This window comes from Numenius arquata, chromosome 16, assembly GCF_964106895.1.
Source record: "Numenius arquata chromosome 16, bNumArq3.hap1.1, whole genome shotgun sequence".
In the NCBI taxonomy this organism is placed as follows: domain Eukaryota; kingdom Metazoa; phylum Chordata; class Aves; order Charadriiformes; family Scolopacidae; genus Numenius; species Numenius arquata.
The window spans coordinates 720959-744884 of record NC_133591.1 but is presented as its reverse complement, the minus strand read 5'-3'; the positions used below and the strand labels follow the sequence as shown (position 1 = coordinate 744884).

The window sequence follows — 23926 nt, the reverse complement described above, 5'->3', positions numbered from 1 at the left end:
GTTTGAATTGGAACTGACTGCTAAAATAAAGCTGTTAATTACAGCTTTACCCCGTTGCTAACTGCTAGTTTGATTAACTTTTTTAAAGGAGAGGATATGTCTGATGAGCTTACATATATCTATATTGCACATTGTACCTTGGCAGAGGGTTTGCCGTTCCTCTTGGTCTTCCTCCCCTTGCCATTGTGCATTTGGAGATATAACTCGCGCAAGGCTAGGGATGTCTGCTTACCAGCACGGATGCAGTGCGTAGTGTGTGGGGCAGCTTTTGCAATCAACTTATATAAAATGTGAATTTTTTATTTTATTTTTTTTTACGTGCTCAGACTGAAGGATCAGAATTTAATTAAGGACAATAAGCCCAAGGATATCCTGGAGAGCAGCAGTGACAGTGAAGAGAAGGTTCCTGCTGCTAAACCGCTCAGTGCACCCAAACGGAAACTGGAACTTGAGGGAGAAACGGTAGAAAAGAAGAAAAAAGGAAGGCCTCGGAAAGACTCCAGACTTGTGCCAGTAACTTTAACTGTTCAGGTGGAATAAATAAGATTCATTGTGGCTTTCAGTGTTGATGATGGCTTGTTCCATCATGTCAGGGAAACACAAGTAGTATCAGTCCCTCAGAATTTTTAGCCATCTTTCTTCCTTGCCTCGAAACTTATTCTTTATAAAATTTAAGATTATAAAAAGCAAATGCACATGGTGTGGCAAATAGGCCCATCCTCTGTAGAGGTGCAGCTGCTCACTAACGGGTACGGACGTGCTGAGCCGCGCTAGCCTGGCAAACGCCTGTGCAGTCAAATGAAATGCCCTCGGTTTCTGGTGTTCTTTGATGGAGAGTGGCCCCAGCACAAGAGCTGAGTGGGCCATGATGACTGAAATGGTTGTGAATGTCCTGGGAACTGGGAAGAAGTAAGCTGCATCACAGTTTCCATCATTTTAGGGCATATAGATCCCTCTGTTCAGTATTCAGAGCTTTTCCATGCAATATACCAGAATCCCCATTAATTAGTTGCAGCTGAAAATGGGAGGGGATATTAAAAAAAACAAAACACCACATCTACTTTGTTTTGGTTTTTAATTCTTAGAAGCTACATTTAAAAAGTTGTATTTATAAAACTAATTGGAAAAAGAATAATATTTGCAATTGGTATTATTTGAAATTTAAAAAAAATATTTATCTTTCAAATGAATCTATGTTATGGAATATCAATGTTTTAAACTTTCTTAACGGAAAAATCTAACTATTTTTGCAATTTTTTTTTTCCAGTCTCCAGCTGCACTGGCCTCTGAGAAGGATGCTGCTTGCATCTCTGCACCAGCATTAGCACTTAAACTGCCAACCCCAATCCCACAGAAATCGTTTACTTTGCAAGTAAGTGGACTATAAGGGACAAAAGCTTAATACTTAAAAAAACCAACCAAACAAAACAAAAAAAAAACCAAAAAACAAAACTCCTGCTTTTAAAAATACTCTTGGATTATTCAGATCCTTTGACAAATTACTGTTTTAATATGTGTATTTGTTCAAGCAAGCAAGATGGTGCACTTCAGCTTCTAAGAATATGTCTCTGTGAGAAAAGTTAATGGCAAATGAGCTAAAAACTGGGCAGTTCTGAACTAGCTGAAGTTCAGAGAGAACCTCTGGTTCAACGGTCCCTCCTCCTGGTAACCACAGTGTGAGGACACAGCGGCCCCTGAGGCGGTGACTGCTGTGCTGTTATTACAGTTGTGTTGGGAGGACACTGCTGCAGAGAAAAAACAAGTATTTTCTGAGAGCTCTCTGGAGGTGCTCTACATCTGGAGAGACTGGCAAATAGTATTGCTTTGGGTATTTATTAAATAATTTCTGTGCACGTTTAAGCTGTGGTCATCGGGTTCTAATTGCGGGATTGTTGGGAGGCTGGACGCATCTAGGCTTGATCTGGTGCCCTTAATTAGGAAGCATGGACCAGCACAGCTTTTCTTTATTCTTATGCTCTGGATACAAAGACGTTACTTCTGTTCTAGCCAAGACTGATTTTCAGAGGTCTGAAAAGTACCACAGTATATTTTGAAGCCACTTCAAACAGAGAATGCCGTACTTAAATGTGTTCTTAAAGACAGAATTGTTCTGGATCCAATAGTAGCTGCTGCTTTTATGAGTAGTCCTTTTCCTCTTCCAAAAAGTATTTTATTTTTTGTATTTTAGGTAAGTTCAGATCCGTCAATGTACCTTGAAGTGGAGAATGAAATGACCACGGTGGGAGGCTCAAAGTTGAGCAGGTTAAAGTGCAATCGAGAAGGAAAGGAATGGGAGACGGTGCTCACCAGCCGCATTCTCACTGCAGCGGGAAGCTGGTAAGGGAGTGTCTTTGGGAGGAAGAGGGTCCTGAAGGCCAGAAAACGCTTTTTAGGGGTACAAAAGTACACTTTACAAAAAGTTAATTACACCCAAACCCACATAATTACAAATAAGTAGAGGCTTTAACGGTATTTTTCTCTACTTATTTAGAAAATTTGATGAACTGGATCACTTCTGTTAGGGATTTTTGTGACCGTCCCAGTTATAGCCAAGCGAAGGCAGCATGGAATGCATCTCTATAGAAGCTGTCGAGTTTTTGACCTTTTCTTTTGGTACCCAGGATTATTTTTTTTAAAGCTGTAATGGTTCCCTTTTGGGGAATTAGCCCAAGCTGTATGATAACTTAAGAAATGGGTTTGGTTTTATGCTACTCGCATTTGACAAAATGTAAATGTTTCTTTTTGAATATTTTTTCTTTAGTGAGATTGTAAGTGTAGCCTGTGAGAAACGAACGCTCTCGGTATTTTCAGCTTGTGGTCGTCGCCTCCTTCCTCCCATCGTACTGAATACCCCCATTTCCACCCTGCACTGCACGGGTTCTTACATCATGGCCCTCACCACTGCTGCTACGCTCTCTGTCTGGTAAGTGCCGCCGGGCTCCTTCCAGAGGTGACGCTGCCGTCGTGTCAGCGCGATGCTGTTCACCCCGAGGCTTAAACTGACCTGAGCACAAGTCCATTTTTGGATATAACATGAAGAATTAATTGGGCAGGACTTGAACCCTTTCCCTCTCTGTTCTAGGGTGCTCCATAATGCTGAATTTGGTTCTAGAAGGATGAGCTAGAAGTTACCAGTTCAAACAGCCTCCCCAGGATAGACTTGGGTCGTGCAGATGGAGTGGATTGAGGAGGGGAAAAGGAAAGCACAAGTCTTTTGGAGCACAAGTCTTACGAAGAGAGGCTGAGGGAGCTGGGGTTGTTCAGTCTGGGGAAGAGGAGACTGAGGGGAGACCTTATTGCTCTCTACAAGTACCTGAAAGGAGGCTGTAGAGAGGCGGGGGTCGGTCTCTTCTCCCAAGTTACAGATGATAGGACAAGAGGCAATGGCCTCAAGTTGCGCCAGGGGAAGTTCAGGTTAGATATTAGGAAATATTTCTTTACTGAAAGGGTTGTCAGGCATTGGAATGGGCTGCCCAGGGAGGTGGTTGAGGCACCATCCCTGGAGGTATTCAAGAGAGGAGTTGACATAGTGCTTGGGAATATGGATTAGTGTTGGGTGGTGTGGTGGTGTGTGTGTGGGTTGCGTGTGTGGTGGTTTTGTTTTTGTTTTTTTGTTTTTTTGTGTTGTGTTTGGTGTTTGTTTGTGGTTTTTTTTTTTTTTTTTTTTTCATTGGTTGGACTAGATGATCTTAAAAGGTCCCTTCCAACCTCTGTGATTCTGTGATTCTGTGAAAAATGTAGCTGTTTCCAACTTCCATCATACTTAGCCAATAAAGTACATGAGTTTCAGAGTTAGAAGGCTCTGACCATCCTCAGGATACCACGATAAAAACTGCACTGCTTGTTTACAGTTGTTGAATTTAACCTCATGTCTCCTGTGAGCCAGAGCTCCTGAAGGAGTAATTTGGATCCTTCGTGTTTGCTCAGCTGTAATGAGCTCTCCTCATAAAAGCCGTAGAAGCTGCTCGATGCTGTTGGCTTCTGGCTGCCTGAGGGGGTTGAGTTTGCCAAAATCATTTTGTCAAAGCAGTGAAGAAAATGCCAAAACCAAAAAAACTCAAACTCACACACACACACACACACACACACACACCCCCGACTTTGTCATGAATATTGAAGAAGTGCATTTGTTCAATGATTTTGTAGCATTTGTTGTTTGTAAACCACAGGCTTCTCCTTTGTCTTTTCAGGGACGTTCACAAGCAGACAGCCATTGTCAGAGATGAGTCGTTGCAAACGATATTTTCAGGTAATAAAAAGGGTCATTTAGTTACTGATCTTTGAGCCCACCTGTACTATTCAGTGCCATTTATGAATATGCTGAAATTTTATGAAACCTGAAAAGCCTAAACAAATAACTTGCCTTTGTTATGTAATAAAAAGAAGCCCTTGGCAATGTTGAAATACAGTAGAAATAACTGAGATGACAATATCAGCAGATAACAGACTTGTGCAAGATTCTGTAGCTTATTATATTCTGGCTTGCTTCTGAATGTGAAAATTCAGTGTTGTGAAGATCACAAACGAAGTATTTTATGTAAATCTACTATTTCAGCAATTTCCCTGTGTGTACTTTGCATGTGTGTTATCTTAATGAACAACAACTGATTATTTCAGATGCGTTATTTCAAAATCTTCATTGCCGTTATCTGGCACGAAACAAATTATCCAAAAAAGCAGTGTCTTAGAGCATATTGGCTTCTATTTCAGCTTTAATCCATACATTATTAATCAAAACTAGCTGGAGAAGTATCAAATGTCTTCATCAGAAGTTACATGCACAAACCCTGGACTGGGACATGCTGGGAAATGAGACTCCAGCCATCCCTTCTTAGAGAGCACGCTTTTCTGAGGATACTGGGTTGTAGAATTTTAACTAAATGGGAAAAAGAAAGGTAAAAGGCTTCTTGGGTTACGGAAGACATGGCAGAATTGCTGAAGATTGTGCCTAGATCTGGAGAATGTTTCCAGTTAAGCCAATGTTCTGTATAAATTGCAGCATCGAGACTGATAATGCATTTTGCAGAAGAGTGATTTTAATGCTGCTGCACCGAGCCCGGTGCTCACTGTCGTTGTCTTGTGTTTTGACCTTCCTTATCAGTGCTTGAGAATAACATTTACCTCGCCTTTTTGTGGTGGTTGCTCTGTCTTGTAATTAGTGGTGGATAGCTTTTTTTACCATTATGGATGTTATGCAAGACTCCAAAAGAAATACCGTGGTCTGACTTGACTTGTAGGAAGTGATGCGACTGTCTCTCAGATCCTGCTGACTCAGCATGGCATTCCTGTCATGAGCATGTCCGATGGAAAGGCATACTGTTTTAATCCTTCTCTGGCAACGTGGTAAGTTATAGATTATTGCCCGCTTTTATAACTTAGCTGAACTGATGTGTGTTCTGATTTACTGCTTCACTCCGTAGTTTGGAGGTTAGTCTGAGCAGGATCCCACTCCGGGCTTAGCTTTGCTTTAGTTCACCAGGTTATGCCTAGGCTTTATTACATTGTTATGATTTGTGATGTTTAAATTTTAAAAATGAAAAACTTAAACTACAGCTTATTTCGTCACTCTGTCCTCCATGGTGTATACTCTTTGATTTATTAACACACACCTGTGTATACTTTTGCTGATGTGCATCACTTGAGTCTGTCAAGTAGTTGGCAATGATTAAAGGCAATCTAGCCTTACAATTCACTTTTTTTTTATGTAAAAGAATGCAGCTCTGGAAAATTTCTCAAAACAATTTTCAGCGTTTTGCTGGGAGTTTAGACATGTTAAAATTTTGCCCAGTTCCCAGAGAAAATAAGACCTGTGCACCCCAGTCCCGAGTGTGTACGTGCCTGGTGTTGTCAGTCCCCGTCACTCCTTAGTATTTGTTTGAAGAGAGCTCTTTGTCTCCAAGACTGAAAAGTCTAATGGAGACAGTATCTCAGGTAGGGGAGGAGGGAAGGAATCATCCTCAGAGAATTCCCATGGGAGAGTCATTACACGAGGAAAGGCTCCAGCAGCAGCAGTGCCTTGCTGGGGCTCGGGCTGAGATCAAGGGCTTTCCCCAGGGATTCTCTTAGTTCTGCCAAGGTGTAAGTTCCCATAAAAAAATGTCCATGCTTAAGTTATTTACTGTGTCTTTCCCAAACAGATTCCTTATTGTCTTTCTAAGAGGAAAAAACATGTTGCAGTCTTAATATAATTGTGGTACTTAGTGTAATGAGCATGCTTGATGAAGGTGTTTATTGTTTTAATTCCTCCTTAGAATAATTATTATTAGTCACCTGCTTGATGTGAATCCGTTGGAAAGGAAAAAACACAGTATTTGTTCTTTAGATCAACTGAGAAATCATGCAGAAATGTTCCCAGCCAATAAGGAGCATAATTCTGAATTCTAGTTTGTACCACGGCTTCGGAGGCGTATAAAAGAGCAATCCCTCTAGTCGTCGTACCAATTTAAACATGATAAAGCAGTAAAGGGTATTTTAAATATTATACTGTTTTACCTCTGAGCTGTCTGGAGGGCTGAGCTTAGCGGTGCCCTCAGCCAGGGACTCCCTTGGCCTCTCGGAGCGTGGCAGTGGTACCTCGGGGGCTGGAGACGCCGGCTGTGGCTGCCTGCTCCCTCCATCCGAAGGAGGAGCTGCCGGGGGGTGACTGTCAAAATTTCCTTCGCAATTAACGCAAAATCATATTATGTGATTAATGTTGTCAGCTTTGGGGGTGGGAGGGCTGTTTCCATGACAGCACAAGCAGAGTTTGGAGATGGAGTGGGATCAGTTGGGGTCTGTGGAATTCTTGAGCGCCTCGGTGATTGTTTTTTGGTTATCTGTGAAAATACAGGTCTGGCTGTGGGGCAGAGCAGAGCGGGACCCCCGATGCCCCTGCCTGCTCTCCTCAAACCTGGTGTGTGTTTGTTTTTTCTTTTCAGGAATCTCGTTTCTGACAAACAGGACTCTCTGGCACAATGCGCAGACTTCAGGAACAGTTTACCATCCCAAGAAGCCATGCTGTGTTCTGGGCCCTTAGCTGTAATACAGGGACGAACATCAAAGTACGCACTTCACTGCGTTTCATCAACTTGTCTGTCTTTTTTCCCCGTTACTTATCCATGTGCTTGAATCAGTGAGTTAACTCTTAAGACTCTTAATAGCACCAGCCGGCAATTGGGACCACGCAGCCACTCGGTCACCTTCTTCCCCCAGAAGAGTGGGGAGAAAAGGAGGGGAAAGGGAAAAACCCTCATGGGTTGAGATAGTTTAATACAACAATAATGGAAAAGGAAAATATCAACAATAATGATGACATGGGTCATTCTCACCGCCCGGTGAATTGGCACCGTCCCAAGCAGTGGTGGGTTCCCCCTGGCCAAGCCCCATCCCTGGGGTCTGTGGTACAGAATATCCCGGTGGCTGTTCTTCTGCTCTCTCCGTGCTCCCGCTCCACCAAAGAGAGTCCTTGGAAAGCATAAACAGCACTCAGCAACAACCAAACCAATATGCATTACTGACATTCCTGTCACAGCAATCGCTAGGAAAAAAAATTAATCTTTCCCAGCTGAAACCAGGACACACTGAAAATATATCGGTACTTCATAGTGTGGTTTGGAGTTTATTTTTAATCCTTTGCACTATGAATGTGCATCTTGATGTCATTTTGATTGTTTGGGGGCAGGAAAGCACGCTCTAAACTTAATCATTTTAAGGCTCCTCGTTATTGGATGGGTAAAGTATTTGACAATTCTGTACCTGTAATATTTTGATTAGCTAAACTGAATTTCTTACATTTTACATTTTAACTTTTAGTTTAGCAGCTTTCTGGAGAAGGCCTATGCATTCTGAGTAGTTCCGTTATCCTCAAGGGATCTTTTTAACGAAGTCTTTGAGAAAGTTGAGTGATTAGTCATCTAATGCGTATTTTTAACATCTGAAAATATCACCAGGGAATTGTGTGAGCCCGAGCAGACTCCTGTAGGTAATTTAATAGCCCGTCCTCACCTGGATTTGAATTAGATTTCTCAAGCAGATTTCTCTGTTATTTCTGTTCTTCATGCCTGAATTTTTTTTTTTTTTTGAGAGAAACTGTGTAGAGTTGTATGGTTTTATTGCTGCTCTCTTGAGGAGGAAGGGGAATTAATTGGGAAAAATAATTGAAGTCCAAGCAAACAACACTCTCTTCTTGAGAGAGAGAAAATATTGGACTAAAAATTAGCAGTTTCTTTCAAAAAGGAAATAATTGGTTACTTTTTTCAAATTAGCCCTCTTACAACAATACATTTATTTGCAAGAAATCCTTTAAATGCTTTAGGCTCACTTTGTGTCTTCTGTTTGTTCCGTGACTTTCCCCTGTGAGGGACAAAGAAAGGTGAAGGCAGTCACCTGAATTTCCTGTAAACAGTCAGGAGCCCTCAGTCACTGAAAAGCGTGTGTTTTTAAAGAGAAGGCAGGTGAAAGGAAGAGAAGAAGAACAGGAGGCAGGAAACCCTGCGTGGACCTTGGAAAATGGTCTCGTGGGGCGAAGGCAGTTTGCGATGGAGTGCTGCCTCTGCCATGAGAAGCTTGAGCTCAGGGGCACTGGGTGTCTCTGGGGATCGGTGTAGAACAGCTTCTACTGCAAAAACATGTATTCCTTAAACGAGTATCTGACCTAACGGCTGGCACGTTAATCTTCCCTTGCTTTGTAGCTCGGGACGGCAGGCTGCGAGGCTGTTCTCCATGCCTCACCTGGTGCAGCAGGAGACGACGCTGGCCTTCCTGGAGAGCCAGGTGGCGGCGGCGCTGACGCTGCAGTCCAGCCACGAGTATCGCCACTGGCTCCTCATCTATGCACGGTACCTCGTTAACGAAGGTGAGCCTGCCGCGTGCTCTCATGGCTGTTAATTAACGCTCTGCCTTACTTAACGAGAGCCTGATGAACTGCACGTGATTCTCTCTGTCCTTCCCCAGTTGAGATTAAAATGTTGATAATGGGTCATATGGTAAAGAGACAGTCGCGCTTGTAAAAGTCTTCACGAATTGAGCGCCTCTGTCGTGTGGGGGGGTTCCCCCTGCCCCGCGCCCGCACGCCCGGGGCGTCGCTGCGCACTCTGCTGTGCCTGTAGCTTTCCAGGTCTGCTAAACTGCCAAAAATTGCACATCTTATTAGTTACCCTTATCCCTATGATGATGTCAACATTTAGTGAATTCTAATCCATTTAAAATATTCGGTGTCTCATACCTGGATTGGCAAGTTACCCTTGAACGGATGGCTTTGGCTCCTAAAACAAACTGGAGTCACTACTTCAGTTTTTCTCCCTATTGTAGATCATCTTTAGTAGTGTTTTGGGGTTTGAGAGCTTAAAATAAAACCCTTTGGAACTCTAAAACAAATCCTTTACAAATCATCTTATCTTTCCAAAGATTTGCTGTTAGAAGAATAATGTACTTTTTCAGAAATCGATGGGTTTGGCTTTATCTTATTCTAGATAGTTGTAACTCTTCCCTGAAGGTTGTCAGTTACGCTCTGCAGTGGTTACATATAGTGAAATGCTTACGAATGTGATTTTATTTTCTGATAATATTCAGGGTTTGAATATCGTTTGCGAGAATTATGCAAGGATTTACTGGGTCCAGTCCATTACTCAGCTGGAAGTCAATGGGAATCAACAGTTATGGTAAGTCCTGATAATGGTTTAACAAAGAACAAGGAAGGGTTTCCCGTGAAAATAGATGGGCATAGAAACACAGAACGTGGATAGACAATAGAACTTACAATATGATTAAACTTAGTGGCAAAAAAGCAATCCCAAATTCTTTTTGCTGCCCCTGGGCCCCTCTCTGTGCTCTGCTCCCATCTCACAAGCAGCCTTCCTTCCACGGCACGTGGGTTTATTTCACGTGAGACCGCAGCCGGACGCCGCGTGCCCCAGGCTGGGCTCTGGCTGCCGCGGTGTCCCGCAGACGGAGAAGGGTCGCCTGTCGGGGTCTCCACACTCTTCAGACGGCAGGTTTGAACCAGTGAGGTGCCGGTGGAGCCCCTTCCCTTCGCGGAGCACGTCTGGGGGCTGGCGCAGAGTCTGCACCAGCTTCATCAGCGGGTATCAGTGTAAAGACCGATTTTATTCTGGGAGTCGTGTAAGCAGAGTGAGAACATAAAATACACAGCCCTCCCCAGGCAGGAAAAAAGGCATGAATCTAGCACAGCTCTGTGAAGTACATTCTGAGGATGCTTCTGTGTTTCTTGCGCAGGGTTTACGAAAGAGAGAACTATTGAAAGAGCTTCTTCCAGTTATTGGACAGAACCTCCGCTTCCAGAGGCTTTTCACGGAGTATCAGGAGCAGCTGGACATCTTGAGAGACAAGTAGCATTTCCCCCGATTTTCCCTGCGGGGCCTGGTCCGAGAGAAACTGCTGAAGAGCGTTACCCAGAGGCAGAGGAGGAGCGGGAGCCGGTCGTAGGGACTCTCCTGAGGAGGGCAGCGCCGGAGGGTGCCGGGTGCCTCCGGAGTGACCGGCTTTAGTTTTTAAAGAAGCTCAAAGCTCACGAGGGGATTCGTGGAAACAACGAGTGGACGAGCTGGACCGTTTCCGAGTGAAACTCAACCATTGAAGCTGTGGCCTCTGTTTCTGTGGAAAGCCGTGGATATGTACTTCAGGGGGTCCTTTTGGACCTGGATCTCATTTAATATCAAAACTAGCGGAGAACTGTTTGTGGGGTTTCTTGGATGTCCTGTGAAAAGCACAGTACTTCAGAGTACACTGAACAGCATATTTAACCCTGTTTAGGGGTTTTTGCCTGAGGATTTATTGAGGCTCAACACTATATTAAATTAGATGAATGAGCCACATAAAAAGAAATTTCATAAATATTAAGGTATTATGCAGCCAATAGACTCTTTCCTGTGAATATAATAATAATAATAATGAGGCTGTTCTAACACATGGACTATTTTTGTACTAGAATTTGCTAACTTGTAATATGGAATTTTATTTGGCCGATAATCAGGCTATCTCTACAAAGTCATCTTGTAGGAAATTTAACTCTAATGACAAAGCTATGTTTCAAAGTAATTCTACCAAATTAACATGTCATCATCTGGTTTTTAATTTTTAAATGTTTGTAAAAGGCATTTTGGGGGAGGGGCGGGGGAGGGGTACCACGGGGTGGCTCTTTTTGTAAGTACAAAAATAAATGAACATTGCATTGGTTTAAAAAACAAAAAATCAGGACCACGGTCTCGAGTTATTACAAAGGGCACGGGCGTCTCCAGGAGCGTCGGCGCCCGCTGGATCCTGTTAATGCCTCTACAAACAAATAATCTGGCTGGGTGATTTTGTCGGGAGCGTGGTGGGAGAAGCGCTCGCCGTCCCCTCGTGTTTGCGGTGACACAGCGGAGCTGGATCCGTGGCGAATCCCACACAAACCAAACCCAGGGCGGCGTGCTGGGCCCTGGGATCCAGGAGAGGGGTTTGCGCGGGTTCTTCCCGGGACCCCGCTATTGGGGTGCGCCCCAGGTTATTGCCTGAATCCAGATGGTTTTGAGTAAGAGAACGCGCGTTGCAGGAGGGAGCGGCCCAGCCCCCGCAGCGGGGGGTTTCTCCCCAGAACCGGCGGCGGGAGCGGGGGCTGCGGGCTGTCACCCGAGGCAGCCCCCAGCGAAACCAGGGCGGAACGGGCGTGAGGCAGCGTGTTTTGAACCACCGGGGACCTTTGATTAATTTGAACAATTTTATTCATTTGAAAGACCAGGGAGCTCTTATTAATTAACGGTTGGGACGGGGCGGGTCCCGGGGGATCAGACGCCCCGACCCCCGCCGCATCTCCCTCAGCCCTTCCCCGGCGCAGGGGCGGGCCCGGCCGCAGCGAAAAACGGAATAAAATTACATTTACCGAGGGACGAGCTCGGGGAGGGTCCGCCGCCGTCAACCCCGGCCCCGGAACGCCCCCGCCTCCCCTCAGGCCCGGCCGGCCCCGGAACGCGCCCCGCCGGCCGCGCTGCCCGGGGGCGGCCTTTCCCCGCGCACACACCGGAACGACTCCCGGCTTCCGGCGGCGCGGCCGGGCCCAACGAGCCGCCTCCCGAGGGCCGGGCCGGGCCGAGCCGAGCCGAGCCGCCGCCATGGGGAAGCGGCAGCACCAGAAGGACAAGATGTGAGCGGGGCCGGGGATCGGGGGGACCGCGGCGGGGGCTGCCGGGGCGGGGGAGGCCGCGGGGCGCCGGGGCCGCCGCTGACTGACCGCTCTCCCGGCAGGTACATCACCTGCGCCGAGTACACCCAGTTCTACGGGGGCAAGAAAGCAGGTAAGGGAGGGTGAGGGCCCCCCCGGCTCCAGCGGGGCCGCGGGGCGGAGGAGACCCCGCCAGCAGCGGCTGCAGCGGGGCCCGACCCCACACACAAGCGGCGGGGGCTGCCGGGGGGCGCGGGTGGGCGGGAAACGGCAGAAATGCGCACAATCACAGAACGGTTTGGGTGGGAAGGGACCTTAAAGCCCCTCCAGTGCCACCCCCTGCCCTGGGCAGGGACACCTCCCACCAGACCAGGTTGCTCTAAGCCCCCTCCAACCTGGCCTTGAACCCCTCCAGGGATGGGGCAGCCACAGCTTCTCTGGGCAACCTGGGCCAGGCTCTCACCACCCTCACAGCAAAGAACTTCTTCCCCACATCTCAGCTCCATCTCCCCTCTGTCAGTGTCAAACCCTTCCCCCTCCTCCTATGGCTCCTCTCCCTCATCCAGAGTCCCTCCCCATCTCTCCTGGAGCCCCTTTAGGGACTGGAAGGGGCTCTAAGGTCTCCCTGGAGCCTTCTCTTCTCCAGGCTGAACCCCCCCAACTCTCTCAGCCTGTCCTCGCAGCAGAGGGGCTCCAGCCCTCCCAGCATCTCCATGGCCTCCTCTGGACCCATTCCAACAGCTCCATGTCCTTCTGATGTTGGTGGCCCCAGAGCTGGAGGCAGCACTGGGGGGGGTCTCCCCAGAGCGGAGCAGAGGGGCAAAATCCCACCCCCCCCTCGCCCTGCTGGCCACGCTGCTGGGGATGTAGCCCAGGGTGCAGGGGGTTTCTGGGCTGCCAGGCACATTGCTGGCCCATGGCCAGCTTTTCACCTGTAATTTCAGCTGAGGAAGGTACTAGTGCTCTGCAGAAGTCCGGGTTTAGTTGTAGCTTTGCAAGGTTTAGTGTGTTTATCCTTGTTATCCGCAAATTGCCACCATGTATATAGCAAAGTGTAACTTACAAATGTTTCTTGTTTGCATAGAATTCTATGTATTTATTAAAATCCTGGGGTTTTTTTCCATAAACAGACCTTCCACGAACTAATTTTAGACGTTTGTCATTTGATCACTGCAGGTAAGACAATAAATTTACGTTCTCGTTATTAAATGACACATCTGTTCATCAGGCTCTTGACACTGAGCTGTTACTGAAGCCTTGTTCTCCCGAGGTAATTCCTGTCACTGAGTAGTGCCTGCTATGGTAGCGATGCTGCAAGAAAAAATTCCATTAGAACTGAAGCAATATCTATACTTTCCATGGTTAGTGCCTGCTGGGATTGGATCTGAGGGCTAAAAGAATACAGAAGCCGTAAAATAATTCAGAACAATTATCGTGTATGTTCCAGTCTATTAAATCTGTGTAACGGGGGCTTGGATCTACTTTTCCCTGCTCAGGATATGCTTGGTCAGTCGCTCATCTTTCCGAAGCAGTGATTAGATAGATGGAAGTAACGTTTATGCTAAATGTAGAGTTTACTGCTCAAGGTTCTGGAGTGAAAGAGAGGAGTTAGCAGAGGTGGGTTAGAAATCCTCTTGGAAATGGGATAGTTGGAAAAATTGCCACCCAAACCCACGGACTGCGGCTGCCTGGCTGAAGGCTGCTGGGGCTATGGAAGGATCCCGATCAGGGGATGCTGAATGTGGTGGCCAGTTACTCTCTAACCCATTGCAGAGCACAGACTGTGTCTGCTTGAGCCCACTGCTTTCTGCTGGTGGGCCCAGCGTGGCACAGGCTGGGGAGCGTCGCAGCACCCTGTGTGAGTGCTGGTGGCTACAAGTTTCTGACCTGCACCAGCTCCTTGCACGGATTTTGTTGTTAACCTAATTAGTGTAGGATCAGGTAGTGGGCACTGGCAGCCACTCGGTATTGTTGCTGCTATAGGCCTTGCTTTAACGTGCAAGTGAATCAGCAAAGTGTTATTTACTTCTGTCGTCACGGTTTCCAGCTGATTTTGCTAAAAAGAGTGTGTGCTTTTTTCCTAGTTTGTCCCTGCAGCCATTTGAATACCCAGTTTGCACCCCCGACGGGACAGTCTTTGACATACTGTAAGTTACTGTCTGTGCTGGGCTGTATTTCTGTGTTGCTGAAGCGGCTGGTTACAGCTGTGTAACCATGGCTCGGTCTTAGCAAGTTGGCAGAAATAATCATGTCCATCCATAGGGGTTTCTGATGGTGCTTGTCTCTTACTAATTTATCCTTTCTCTTTTCAGGAGCATTGTTCCTTGGATAAAGAAATACGGAACCAATCCAATCACAGGAGAAGTAAGTAACGATGGGCATATTCACACCATGTGTTTCCTTTCGTTGTGTTCAGTTTCCTGTTTAATGTGTGGGAGAAACAAAAATGCCATAATGAAAGCAAAAGAAATTGAAGGAGTGCTGTTTTGAAGTGTGGTATTTGTGAGATCAATTTTTCTGAAATTACCATACGGATTTATTAGGGATCTCTTTTTAGCTCAAAAAAGGCTTAGGCTTCTGGATTTGAGACCTGGTATCCCCTCGATGTCGTCCTGCTAACGATCTTTTTAGGAGAAAATAATCCGCCTTGGACTCTGTATATGGAAGAAAAAGGAAAGCTTCTTTGTTTAATTTTTTATTTTTTGCATTGGGTTGTAAATAATGTGGCGGAGGAAAGTGCAGCTCGTGTCTCTAAAATTCCAAAATCTTTTGAGTTATCTCGGCAATATATTTCAGATAGTTCACCGTGAGACTGGGATTTCACACTGTGGTCAGTGACTTGGTGGGTTTTCTCCCCCCTTTTTCTGCATAAATGATAATTATGAAGGGATTACTCTCTGTAATAGTGTGAAGTTGTAAAGCACCAGATAAATATGAAATACTGGAAACGTTTCCTTGTTGGAATTAATTATTTTTTCGTGGTGTGTTAAAAGAGAGTGCGTTATTTGTGAGGGCACAGAGGAAGATTTCAAACAGTTGTTGCTTCATTTACTGACTTGTCTCTTCCCTGGGTGGGTGCAGTTACACTCCCGAGCGTTGGGTGGCAGCCGGCGCCCAGGATTGTTGGTGGGCTGCAGATGGCTTTGTGGTAGGAGATTACCCTTGAAACATCTTGTGTTTGATTAAAGATTTTCCCAGCAAACAGACAGGAGCAGAAGCTGAATGCAGAGGCAGCGCTCCACGCTGTGAGCCGGAGCAGGCTGTCTGAGACTCGCTGTCTGCAGTCACCCCAAGCTGCAGGTGCTTTGTGCCGTGGGGAGATGATTGAAGGGCTTTCCTCACTCATGAGGAGGCCAATGTGTTGTTGGGAAGGGATGGAGTTACAGCTATTTCGTTTGTTTTCGCCAGCCTCCCACCACCTTGCTGCTCTGTGCGTTCCCTGGGAGTTCTGGTGTGTTGCCAGGTGAATTTTTTCACTCAGAGCAGCTCTGTGACATCTGCTCTCATTCCAGACTGGGAACCATGATGGGGTTTAAAATTACTTTGGGTAAATGCTAGGCAGGAAACGTAATGTGTACGGTGGCCTTGTGTAACACAGAGGGAGGGAGATGGTACAGAATATACCTGATGAACCATAAATGCTCAAATGAAGTCCAACTTTGAGACCTATTAGTGTACCCCGAGTGGTGCTTTGGTGGTCTCTCTGCAGGCCACCCCCAGCCCTCCTCACCACCGTCCCCTCCATGTCGCTCTCTGTGGGGAGCCTTCTCTTCTCCCCTTTTGCTCAGTGGTGGACTTGTGCTGAGCAGCTCTGTCCTCCAGAGGATGAAGGCTGGGAGGAAGGAGGAGACGCTTGCCTCCAAGCACAGCGTGCAGCCCTGCTGAGTCCAGCCCTGCGGGGCTGTACGGGGCAGAGCGGGGGTGAAGGAAGTGCTGTCATTCTGCCCGTGTTTCCCAGGGGGCCAGCTCTGCCTTTGGAAAGGGGAGTGGTGTTGGGGAGGGAGGGGAAGGGGTGCTGGGACAAGGTGGGTAGGTGGCAGAGGGAGTTGTGCATCTCAAGACCGTTCTGCCCTGTTTAACCTGCCGTTGTGTGTGCACCCTCTGTACCCGTACAGCTTGCTCGCTGTGGAAACCGGAAAATACCTTCTGTAGCGAGTTGGTGACTTGGAGAAACGTCAGACTCCGGGTTTGTTTCAAAAGGAATTGAGCCAGACTAGCTGCGGTGCCATGTTTTGTGCGGTGAGTTGTGAAGTCACTGTGCACAGACTGATAATTCGTCATCGGTGACGAGGCTCTGGAGAATTCTTCCATTTTTTTGTCCTGCAGTTAAAAATGATAATGAAATCCTTTGTGGCTTTTAGTTCTGTTGTTATGGTTTTCAAGCAGTCAATAGGCTGTGTGGGAGCAGTGTGTTAATGGTGCGCTCCCGGTACTGGGTAATTCTGTCTGCCTGTCTTACTCCTGGAGTGACCCCCCAGCGGAGAACTGGGGAGCCTCGCGAGCACCTGCTTATCCTCACAGCGCTCCCGGGGCTGGGGCTGTGCTAGTCTTTTATTACTTGGATGTTTGTGAGCTGATCTACAAATGGCTTGTCTGATTCCTCTGTTCTTCTTCTAAGTCCTGAACTATTGGACCAGCTTTCCTTTTTAAAGAAATTTTGCAATGCCAGGATCACAGATGTTCTTTGATACACTTAAAATATTTAATTTTTTTTTGCTTTTCCTTCCCTGTACTTCCTCGTGGTTTATGGTTTATTTTTATTACAGCCAGGTTACTCTGGCTGTATTTCAGCCCCTTTCAAGGCTCTGCAGCATTGGGCAAATATCCCTCTTCCCCTGCATCAGAAGTAGCTTAGGTCTTTGTCCCTTGTTCCCCCTTTTCTGGGGGAATGTAGTTCTTCTGGGCAGTTGAAAGTCAGTTCATCTCTGGTGTTTGCTTCTAAGGCTTTGGTCCAAATTTTGTGACTCTAAGTGCACCTACTTTTAAACTCATATAGAGGGCTCACCTGTGTGAATTCTTTCTGCGCCGCTCAGAGCAAGCTACAATCCCCGTGTCTGCTGATGCTGCACAGCCCGGAGAAGCAATCCCCGTGTCCCGGGCCATGTGCGGCTCTGCGGCTGTTGCGTGTGTGTGTCTTGAAGGGCAAACGGGATTCAGCCGAGTTATTTTAGCTTGGGCTTAACAGATGCCCAGGAGTCAGGTTGAGAGCCCTGAAGATGCTGCGTGGTGGAGGTTTGAGAGCAGGGGCCACGTTTCTGGTCTGAATGAGGCAGAGCACGGTTTGTGCTGAGCCCTGTCTCGTGCAGGGCTGGGATCTGGAGCTACGGGCCAGAGAGAGCTGCTTCTGAAGTGGCACAAGGCTTTAGCTTCTTACTAGGTTAAATGGGAAAATTCTGAGGAATTTCTTTTTCGGGTTGGGAGAGCCTTTTGGTTGGGCTGCATCTGAAGCTAACCGTAAAAAGGAGTCTGGGGCATATGAAGATGTAGTGGAAGGCAAAGCCACTGACATGGAAGTGAGGGCTAACTTTGGAGTCGGAAGGCTGGAAATCTCTGCCTTTCCCCAGTAGGACATCTGCCCTCTTAAGAGGGAGGGCTCTACCCGCGGTTGTGCTCTGTGTACAGCGTAAATGTTTGATATTGTTCTCCCACACTCTTAATCCTGTATTTACCAAATAAAAATGACTTGAGGTGAGATTATTATGACTAATATGATCAAATAATTGCGGCAGTACAGGTGCCTGCCTCCTGCATCAGCCTGTCTGACCCAGGCTCTGAGAGCCCCAGAGGTGCGGAGCTTGTCCCTGCAGTGCTCCGGGGCCACGGCAGAGCCCATGGTGGCACCTCCTGTGGTGGCACCTCCTGGCTCTCCCACTGCTCTCCTCACACCGTGAGCAGTGCCCTTGTTTTATCCTTAATCGTTTGCTTGAAATAAGGTTGGTAGGGTGATGCTTGCCTGAATCATCACAGGCACTTCCAAAACCAATAACTTCTTACTCTCAAAACTAAAAATTGCAGCCAATTCTGTTATTTTAAAACTTTGGAAAAGTCCTTCTCAAATATATTTCCTTAAATATATTTATTGGCTCAGTCTTTTCCCAAATGCTGGTGGCTATTGTTACTTCATTTTTTATGAGAGCATGGTTTCTTTTCAGTTTGATCAAGTAGATTTCAGTCAATCTCTTAGAAATCAGTTGCTGGTCTTGAGGTGGAAGGAGCAGAGGAGCTTCCTGACCAGGTTAATGGCGAGCATGTGGAGATCACTCCTTTATTGCTGAGTGTATTAATCCCTCTTGAAAAATGAACAAACAACCTTACAGCACTTTTTTTTTTTTTTTAATGCACTAAAAAAGTCTTTGGCTGCCTAAATAAGGGAAATCCTGCCTGAAAAGGATGCAGAAATTAGAGCAAAGGTGAAACTTCCTACATAAAAGTGTTTTTATCATGTACATATTTTGAAAGCACAGATACAGAAATAGAAAGCACTGATAATTGTTTCCTCCCCCGAGAAGGGAACACACTGAGAAAGAGGGCCATTTTTTGGGTATCTTTTGATTCTTTTGCAATATTCTGAATAAAGAAACTGCAACACGTCAGGGGTGTGAGAAATACCTAGTACTGTAGGAACAGGCATTGTAGTAGAGGTTAAATTCCAGCCAAGGCTTTATAGTTCACTACAAATTGCTCTCCACCTCCGTCCGATAATGGGGCAGAGCCCGTGTGTTTCAGGAATGGGTTCCGGTAGGCGGGTTGTGTGAACTTGAGGTGTTGCTGAGTCCGGGGGTCGAGAGCGAGGTCCCAAACAAAGCCTATGCCGCGGTGAGCCGGGTGGAACGGATCTGTGGCCTCAGTGGGGACAGGACGGGTTCAACTTCCACGTGACCCGAACGGGCTAAATCAACAGCGACTACGGCTTGTAACTCCCTTCCTATGGTCTGTGTGGTAATTTACTGCAGATTGCTGCTCTAATTGTGTTATTCCAGGTGTGTGTCTAGATAATGAGCAGCAAATAATGGATGCCATCAGACGAGCATCTGTGGTTGGAAGGTGACCTCTCTCATGCCAGCCTGGCAGTCGCTGCTGCTGGAACACGATGTTGGGAGAATGTAATTGCCACAGATAATGTTCAGTGTGATGCGCTTTCGGAGCACTAGTCTAGACTTTTCTGCAACGTGCTGGTAATTCTACCTTAGGACTCGGATGCTCTTCTAAAGACAGCAAACTGCAGCAGGAGTCACATTTTCCTTCTGACTTTTCAATTTTTTTTCCCTCTTGAAAAGTTTTCTTTATTCTCACTGTTTCCAGCAGATTGTCCTTACTCTGAGCATTCTCATTCTTTGTCTAATAGAAAATATTGAGAGGAAAATGCTGTGCAGCCCTCCACAGGCAGGCTATCTCCACATCAGCTTTCCATGTCTAGAGTGCTTGGACTGTCTAATTGAGAGGAAAATAATTTGACCAATTGAGATATTTTTCATTATGTAGAAAAATGCAGAAGTTTGGTTTTATTTTCCCTCAACATCGGAGCACAGCACTTGAAATCCAAGTAGTCTGCTACGTTGGCTCCTTGGGGCTTTGGGAATGAGGGATCGTTTGGGTGGATCAGTAATTTCATGTCTCGTTTGGCTGTAGCGTAACTGATGTATAAATGAGAATTTTAATTCTTCTCTTGAGGATGCTTTTCACATACATGTCAGAAGTCAGTGCATCTTCAGCTTTGAAATTCAAAATATATTTCTTAATTTGTCTGATGCAACTCAGTGAAGTCTTCAGATACTGCACAGGTGTGAGTTGCCTCTCTCTCCTCCTTTTGCTAAACTTATTTTTTCCTGTACGTTTGAAGTGAAGGAGGGAAGTTTTTTTCTTGTTTATTTGTAAGAAAAGTTCCAGTGGGGGGTGGGAATACAGTTTTGTTCTGGGTAATAGCTTATTACGGAGCAGAGAACAAAGCTTACAGAAATAAAACCAAGGGAAGCTTTGTTGTTGAAAAATGATTCAGACAAATCCAGCTTAGCTGGTTTTCCTGTGCTGTGGAAAGAGGGGTGAAATGATCAGGAACAAAAAGCTGGGAGATGCTGTGGTCTTTAGCACTCTCGCAAACTGCAGGCTCTGCCTTAAGCCGGTGTTTGCTTTCCTCCTGCTGTGGCTGCCGAGAGGTTCTTCTGAGGGTTTTCCATCTGATAGACATCTTCTGTACATTCTGAGTTTGACCAACTTAGTCTTGTTTGTATTTGTGCCAGAACTGTGCTTTGCTCTGTTAGTGCTTACAGCTGGGTGTTTGGGACAGAGGAATTCAATGCTTTCTTGACGTTTTCTTGTTGAGACTTGTATTTTCCTGTCACATGTTCTTCTTGCCTTTAAATTCTCTGTACCCTAAATGGTCACAGTTGTCCTTCTCCGCATCTGTTTAATTTTAATTTATCTTCTTTGAACAGAGCTAATCTTAACCATACACAGTAAGTGCTGGGTGAATGCCTGGTACAGTGCTGGGAATATTTTCTGATCTTTTCCTGAAATACTTTGATATGTTACACATGATAGTGTAAGACAGAAAACAGCTTCAGTGTGTGTGTTGGGACACGGGGAGTACTGTCAGAATATGACGGTTTATTGTGTTTTCTCTCGATAGCTTGGGTCATTTCAGAAGCAGGTACTTATTTATAAATAAGAGTTAGCCCAGATGAGCAGTGGTTCTTCCTTTTCAATTTTTATTTTGGTTTTGTTTCCAGCTGAGCGTCGCTGCCTGCTTTTTGGTGTCCTATAGCAGTATTTCAGGCACGGAGGGTCGCAGCCACCGTCATTCAGCATCTCTCTCCAGGTGCGGTTCTGTCTGGGGGCAGCAGAGACAGGCTGCTCGGATGCCTGGAGTCCACTTTGAACGAGATGAGCTCTTCCATGTGCAGCAGCTGAACCGTGTCGTCTTACCTCATTTGCCTTAGAAATTATTAGCTTTTAGTCAACAGTCTAAATGAGTTAATGTTTGACTAGCAACCATAAATTTTCAAGGCCCCTGGATAGAAATATATGAGGACATGATTCCTGCCTGGAGGAATGACCAGAAAGTCGCGTGTCATGACTGGAAATGGCCATAGAACACGGGGAAGGGGGAGCTAAGGTGATGAAGGTCCCGGTGAAGCAAATGACCTGGAAGAGGACTCCTTTTTTGTTGGGTTTGCTGAAACTTTCCCACTCTTTGTTCCTGACAACTGTGTGGTAGCCGTGTCTGTGTGTGTGACAGCAGCACGCCTGGCACCACGAAGGGTTAGCCTTTATCTGTCCTAAACTGGGGATTTATTTTTCAATTCCCTGTATCTTTGGGAAGCAGCGAGGGTGCAGAAGATGAGATTTGTGCAGACATACTGTTCAAGTACTTAATCAAAAGGAGACGTTTAGAACCCTCCAGCGTCGCGAGTCACTGGCGCAGCTGCTGTGCCCCCTCCACACCTTGCAGGCGGGATCGCGCTGGTGATGGGCAGAGTCTTACCCAGTGAGCCAGCTCTGTGCACAGCTGGGTAAGCGCGTCTAGCGTTACTCCTCATGCATTAGTTCCCTTACAGCAAAAAATTATTTACATCTAGGTTTTACAGACCAAACTGATGGTCTCTTTTTTTTCCTCTTCCATGTTTTGGTGGAAGTGTGCACATTGGATGGGGTTTTGTGATGGTGACACTTGAAAATCCAGCAGCTGTGAAACGCTCTAGCCTTAAATGAGATGCAGCATGAGGTTTCCCACAGATCCTTCCCTGTTTTTCACTAAAATTGGAGACTGGCTCTTTGATGCTTCTGCAAAGCTTAGTTTTGCATGAACTGTCTTGTATTTGGCTGTGGGTCCCTGGGTTGATGGACTTCTGCCTACATTAATGCTGCAGGTTCAATCTGGCACATGAAACCACATCTTTTTCTCATGGTAATTTCTGTTAATGTGCTCTTTGGGAGAGCAGCATTATTGCTATTATCTGTGAGCCATGTGTGTGTTATCAGGCATATCTTTATGATTCTCTGGTCAAGGCTTTGGTGGCCATATGGTGTCTGTTTAATTAAAATTTAAATATGGAAATACAGTGGTCTGGAAGTGGGTAATGAGGGATCTTTTCTGTCCATTTCCAAACCAGTTCAGTAGCGGATGAAAGCTGCAGTTAAACAGCAGCTTCATCCAAGACTGTGAACTGCAGGTATCTTTTTAGCATTTGGTTGACAGTTGCCCACGTGATGAATATCTACCATTTTTGCTGTTGAACTGAACGTAGAAACGATACCTTGAATCCTGAGACTATTCTGGCCTCTTGGCTGCTGACCCCAAATTTTTCATGAAATATTAAACTACATGAAGATGGCTTGTCTTGTTAAAACAGCGCTGCCCTTTCCAATCGCATTCCCATAATGGGTAGACTTGCTGAGGATTTCCAATACCTTTTTATCATCATTAAATCCACTTACAAGATCTGAAATAAGTGACGTTATACATGGAGTTATTCCAATCTTATTCATTCAATTCATATCCCCATATTTCTTGAAGGTTTTATAGCAGGAAAATTGTAAGAGGGCTTCTTAAAATGTGAAGGTGTATGCAAAGAGTAACAGGTCTCATCTTTAAAGGAACCAAATAATTTAATACAAAATTAATTTGCTGTTCTTAAGCTAAATTTGGTACTTGGTAGCAACAGTGTGTTTTAATATTGGTATTTGGTTTGGCTTTCTCTTCTGTTTGAGTGTTGCTTGTTTTGGTGGGATGAGAACTGGCCAAATGGCCATGCCAGCTCTGGATGGTTTTGTCCTCCTGTTGCCAGTGAGTTCAGACGTGACACGTTTGTTTTCCCCACGACAGCTTCACTGGGTTGCTGTGTGCTCCCGCCGGAGGCCATTCAGAAGGGTGTCCCATCCCCCAGCGCTGAGCACTTTAACACTAACTCAGTTACCCCTGATAGAGCGGGAAGGTCTGTATCTCCTACATACAACTCTTGCTGCACGTCACCAGCTCTACCCGTGTGTGGGTAGAGAATCAAACGAGCCCATTTTGATTGCTTTTCAGGCTGGTGTGTATCCAACAGGGTCAGAGCCTCATTAACGAGGAGAACATGCAGCCACAGACCAAAGAGGTTCAGAGAGTGTAACTAATTGACGCGCGGGGATTGTAGGTCAGATCTTCACGAGACACACGGCGATGGCAGGGGATGATTTCACTCGAAGCAACCGGCATGCTTCACCCGCGAGCTGCCACACTGCCCCACTGACCTGGGCCTCGCAACAGCCTCTGCTTTGGGTACCGGGAGAGGACACCGCCGGTGGGGACCCTGCGGGAAGGGGTGCTGGCAGAGGGGCAGCAGGGCGATGGGGTTTCTCGCTGCCGCCGGGAAGTAGGTCATGGCCAAAAGTAGCCTTGGCTGCTGCGTGGGAGCCTGCCTGCGGGAGGGGAGTCAGCTGAGAAAGGAGCTCACGCCGTTCTGGGGGCTGATTTTCAGCCCTTCCTCGCTGTGGAGCAGCTGGCACTACGTGCTGTGACACGCGTCTGCTTTCCAGTATTCTCGCATGAAATATTTTTAGAAGTGAATGTGCAGCTCTTATTCCTGCTTAGGGGAAGTGGCACATGCTTGTGGCCTTTCGCTTTTTGTTAGGAATTTAGAATTTTAATTAGATCAAGGGTTTTTAATAAACATTGTTTTTTCCTTGATTTCTTCACTGGAGATAGGCTGCAACTGGATGGTAGGTGTGTGTCAGGGAAACTCAGGTTGGAAATAGTTCTGGACTCGAGCTGTGTATGCAGTATTTGATCTCTCTTATACTTTATTAGTAATAAGA

The 23926-nt window shown here is 46.2% G+C and overlaps 2 protein-coding genes across 2 annotated transcripts in view; both read left to right on the top strand.

Annotated features, from left to right (window-relative positions):
* Positions 1-10329, top strand: part of HIRA (histone cell cycle regulator) — a 33670-nt gene extending 23341 nt beyond the window's left edge. Inside the window, exons 16-25 of the mRNA XM_074159636.1 lie at positions 327-531; positions 1268-1372; positions 2189-2337; positions 2762-2923; positions 4191-4249; positions 5238-5343; positions 6918-7040; positions 8670-8833; positions 9550-9638; positions 10213-10329. Coding sequence (XP_074015737.1) covers positions 327-531; positions 1268-1372; positions 2189-2337; positions 2762-2923; positions 4191-4249; positions 5238-5343; positions 6918-7040; positions 8670-8833; positions 9550-9638; positions 10213-10329 — 1279 coding nt within the window. The remainder of the gene's footprint in view (positions 1-326; positions 532-1267; positions 1373-2188; positions 2338-2761; positions 2924-4190; positions 4250-5237; positions 5344-6917; positions 7041-8669; positions 8834-9549; positions 9639-10212) is intronic.
* Positions 10330-12011: 1682 nt separating this feature from the next.
* Positions 12012-23926, top strand: part of PPIL2 (peptidylprolyl isomerase like 2) — a 66894-nt gene continuing 54979 nt past the window's right edge. The window contains exons 1-5 of the mRNA XM_074159480.1: positions 12012-12115; positions 12217-12266; positions 13264-13309; positions 14218-14280; positions 14446-14497. Of these exons, the coding sequence (XP_074015581.1) occupies positions 12084-12115; positions 12217-12266; positions 13264-13309; positions 14218-14280; positions 14446-14497 (243 nt within the window). The 5' untranslated portion in view covers positions 12012-12083. The remainder of the gene's footprint in view (positions 12116-12216; positions 12267-13263; positions 13310-14217; positions 14281-14445; positions 14498-23926) is intronic.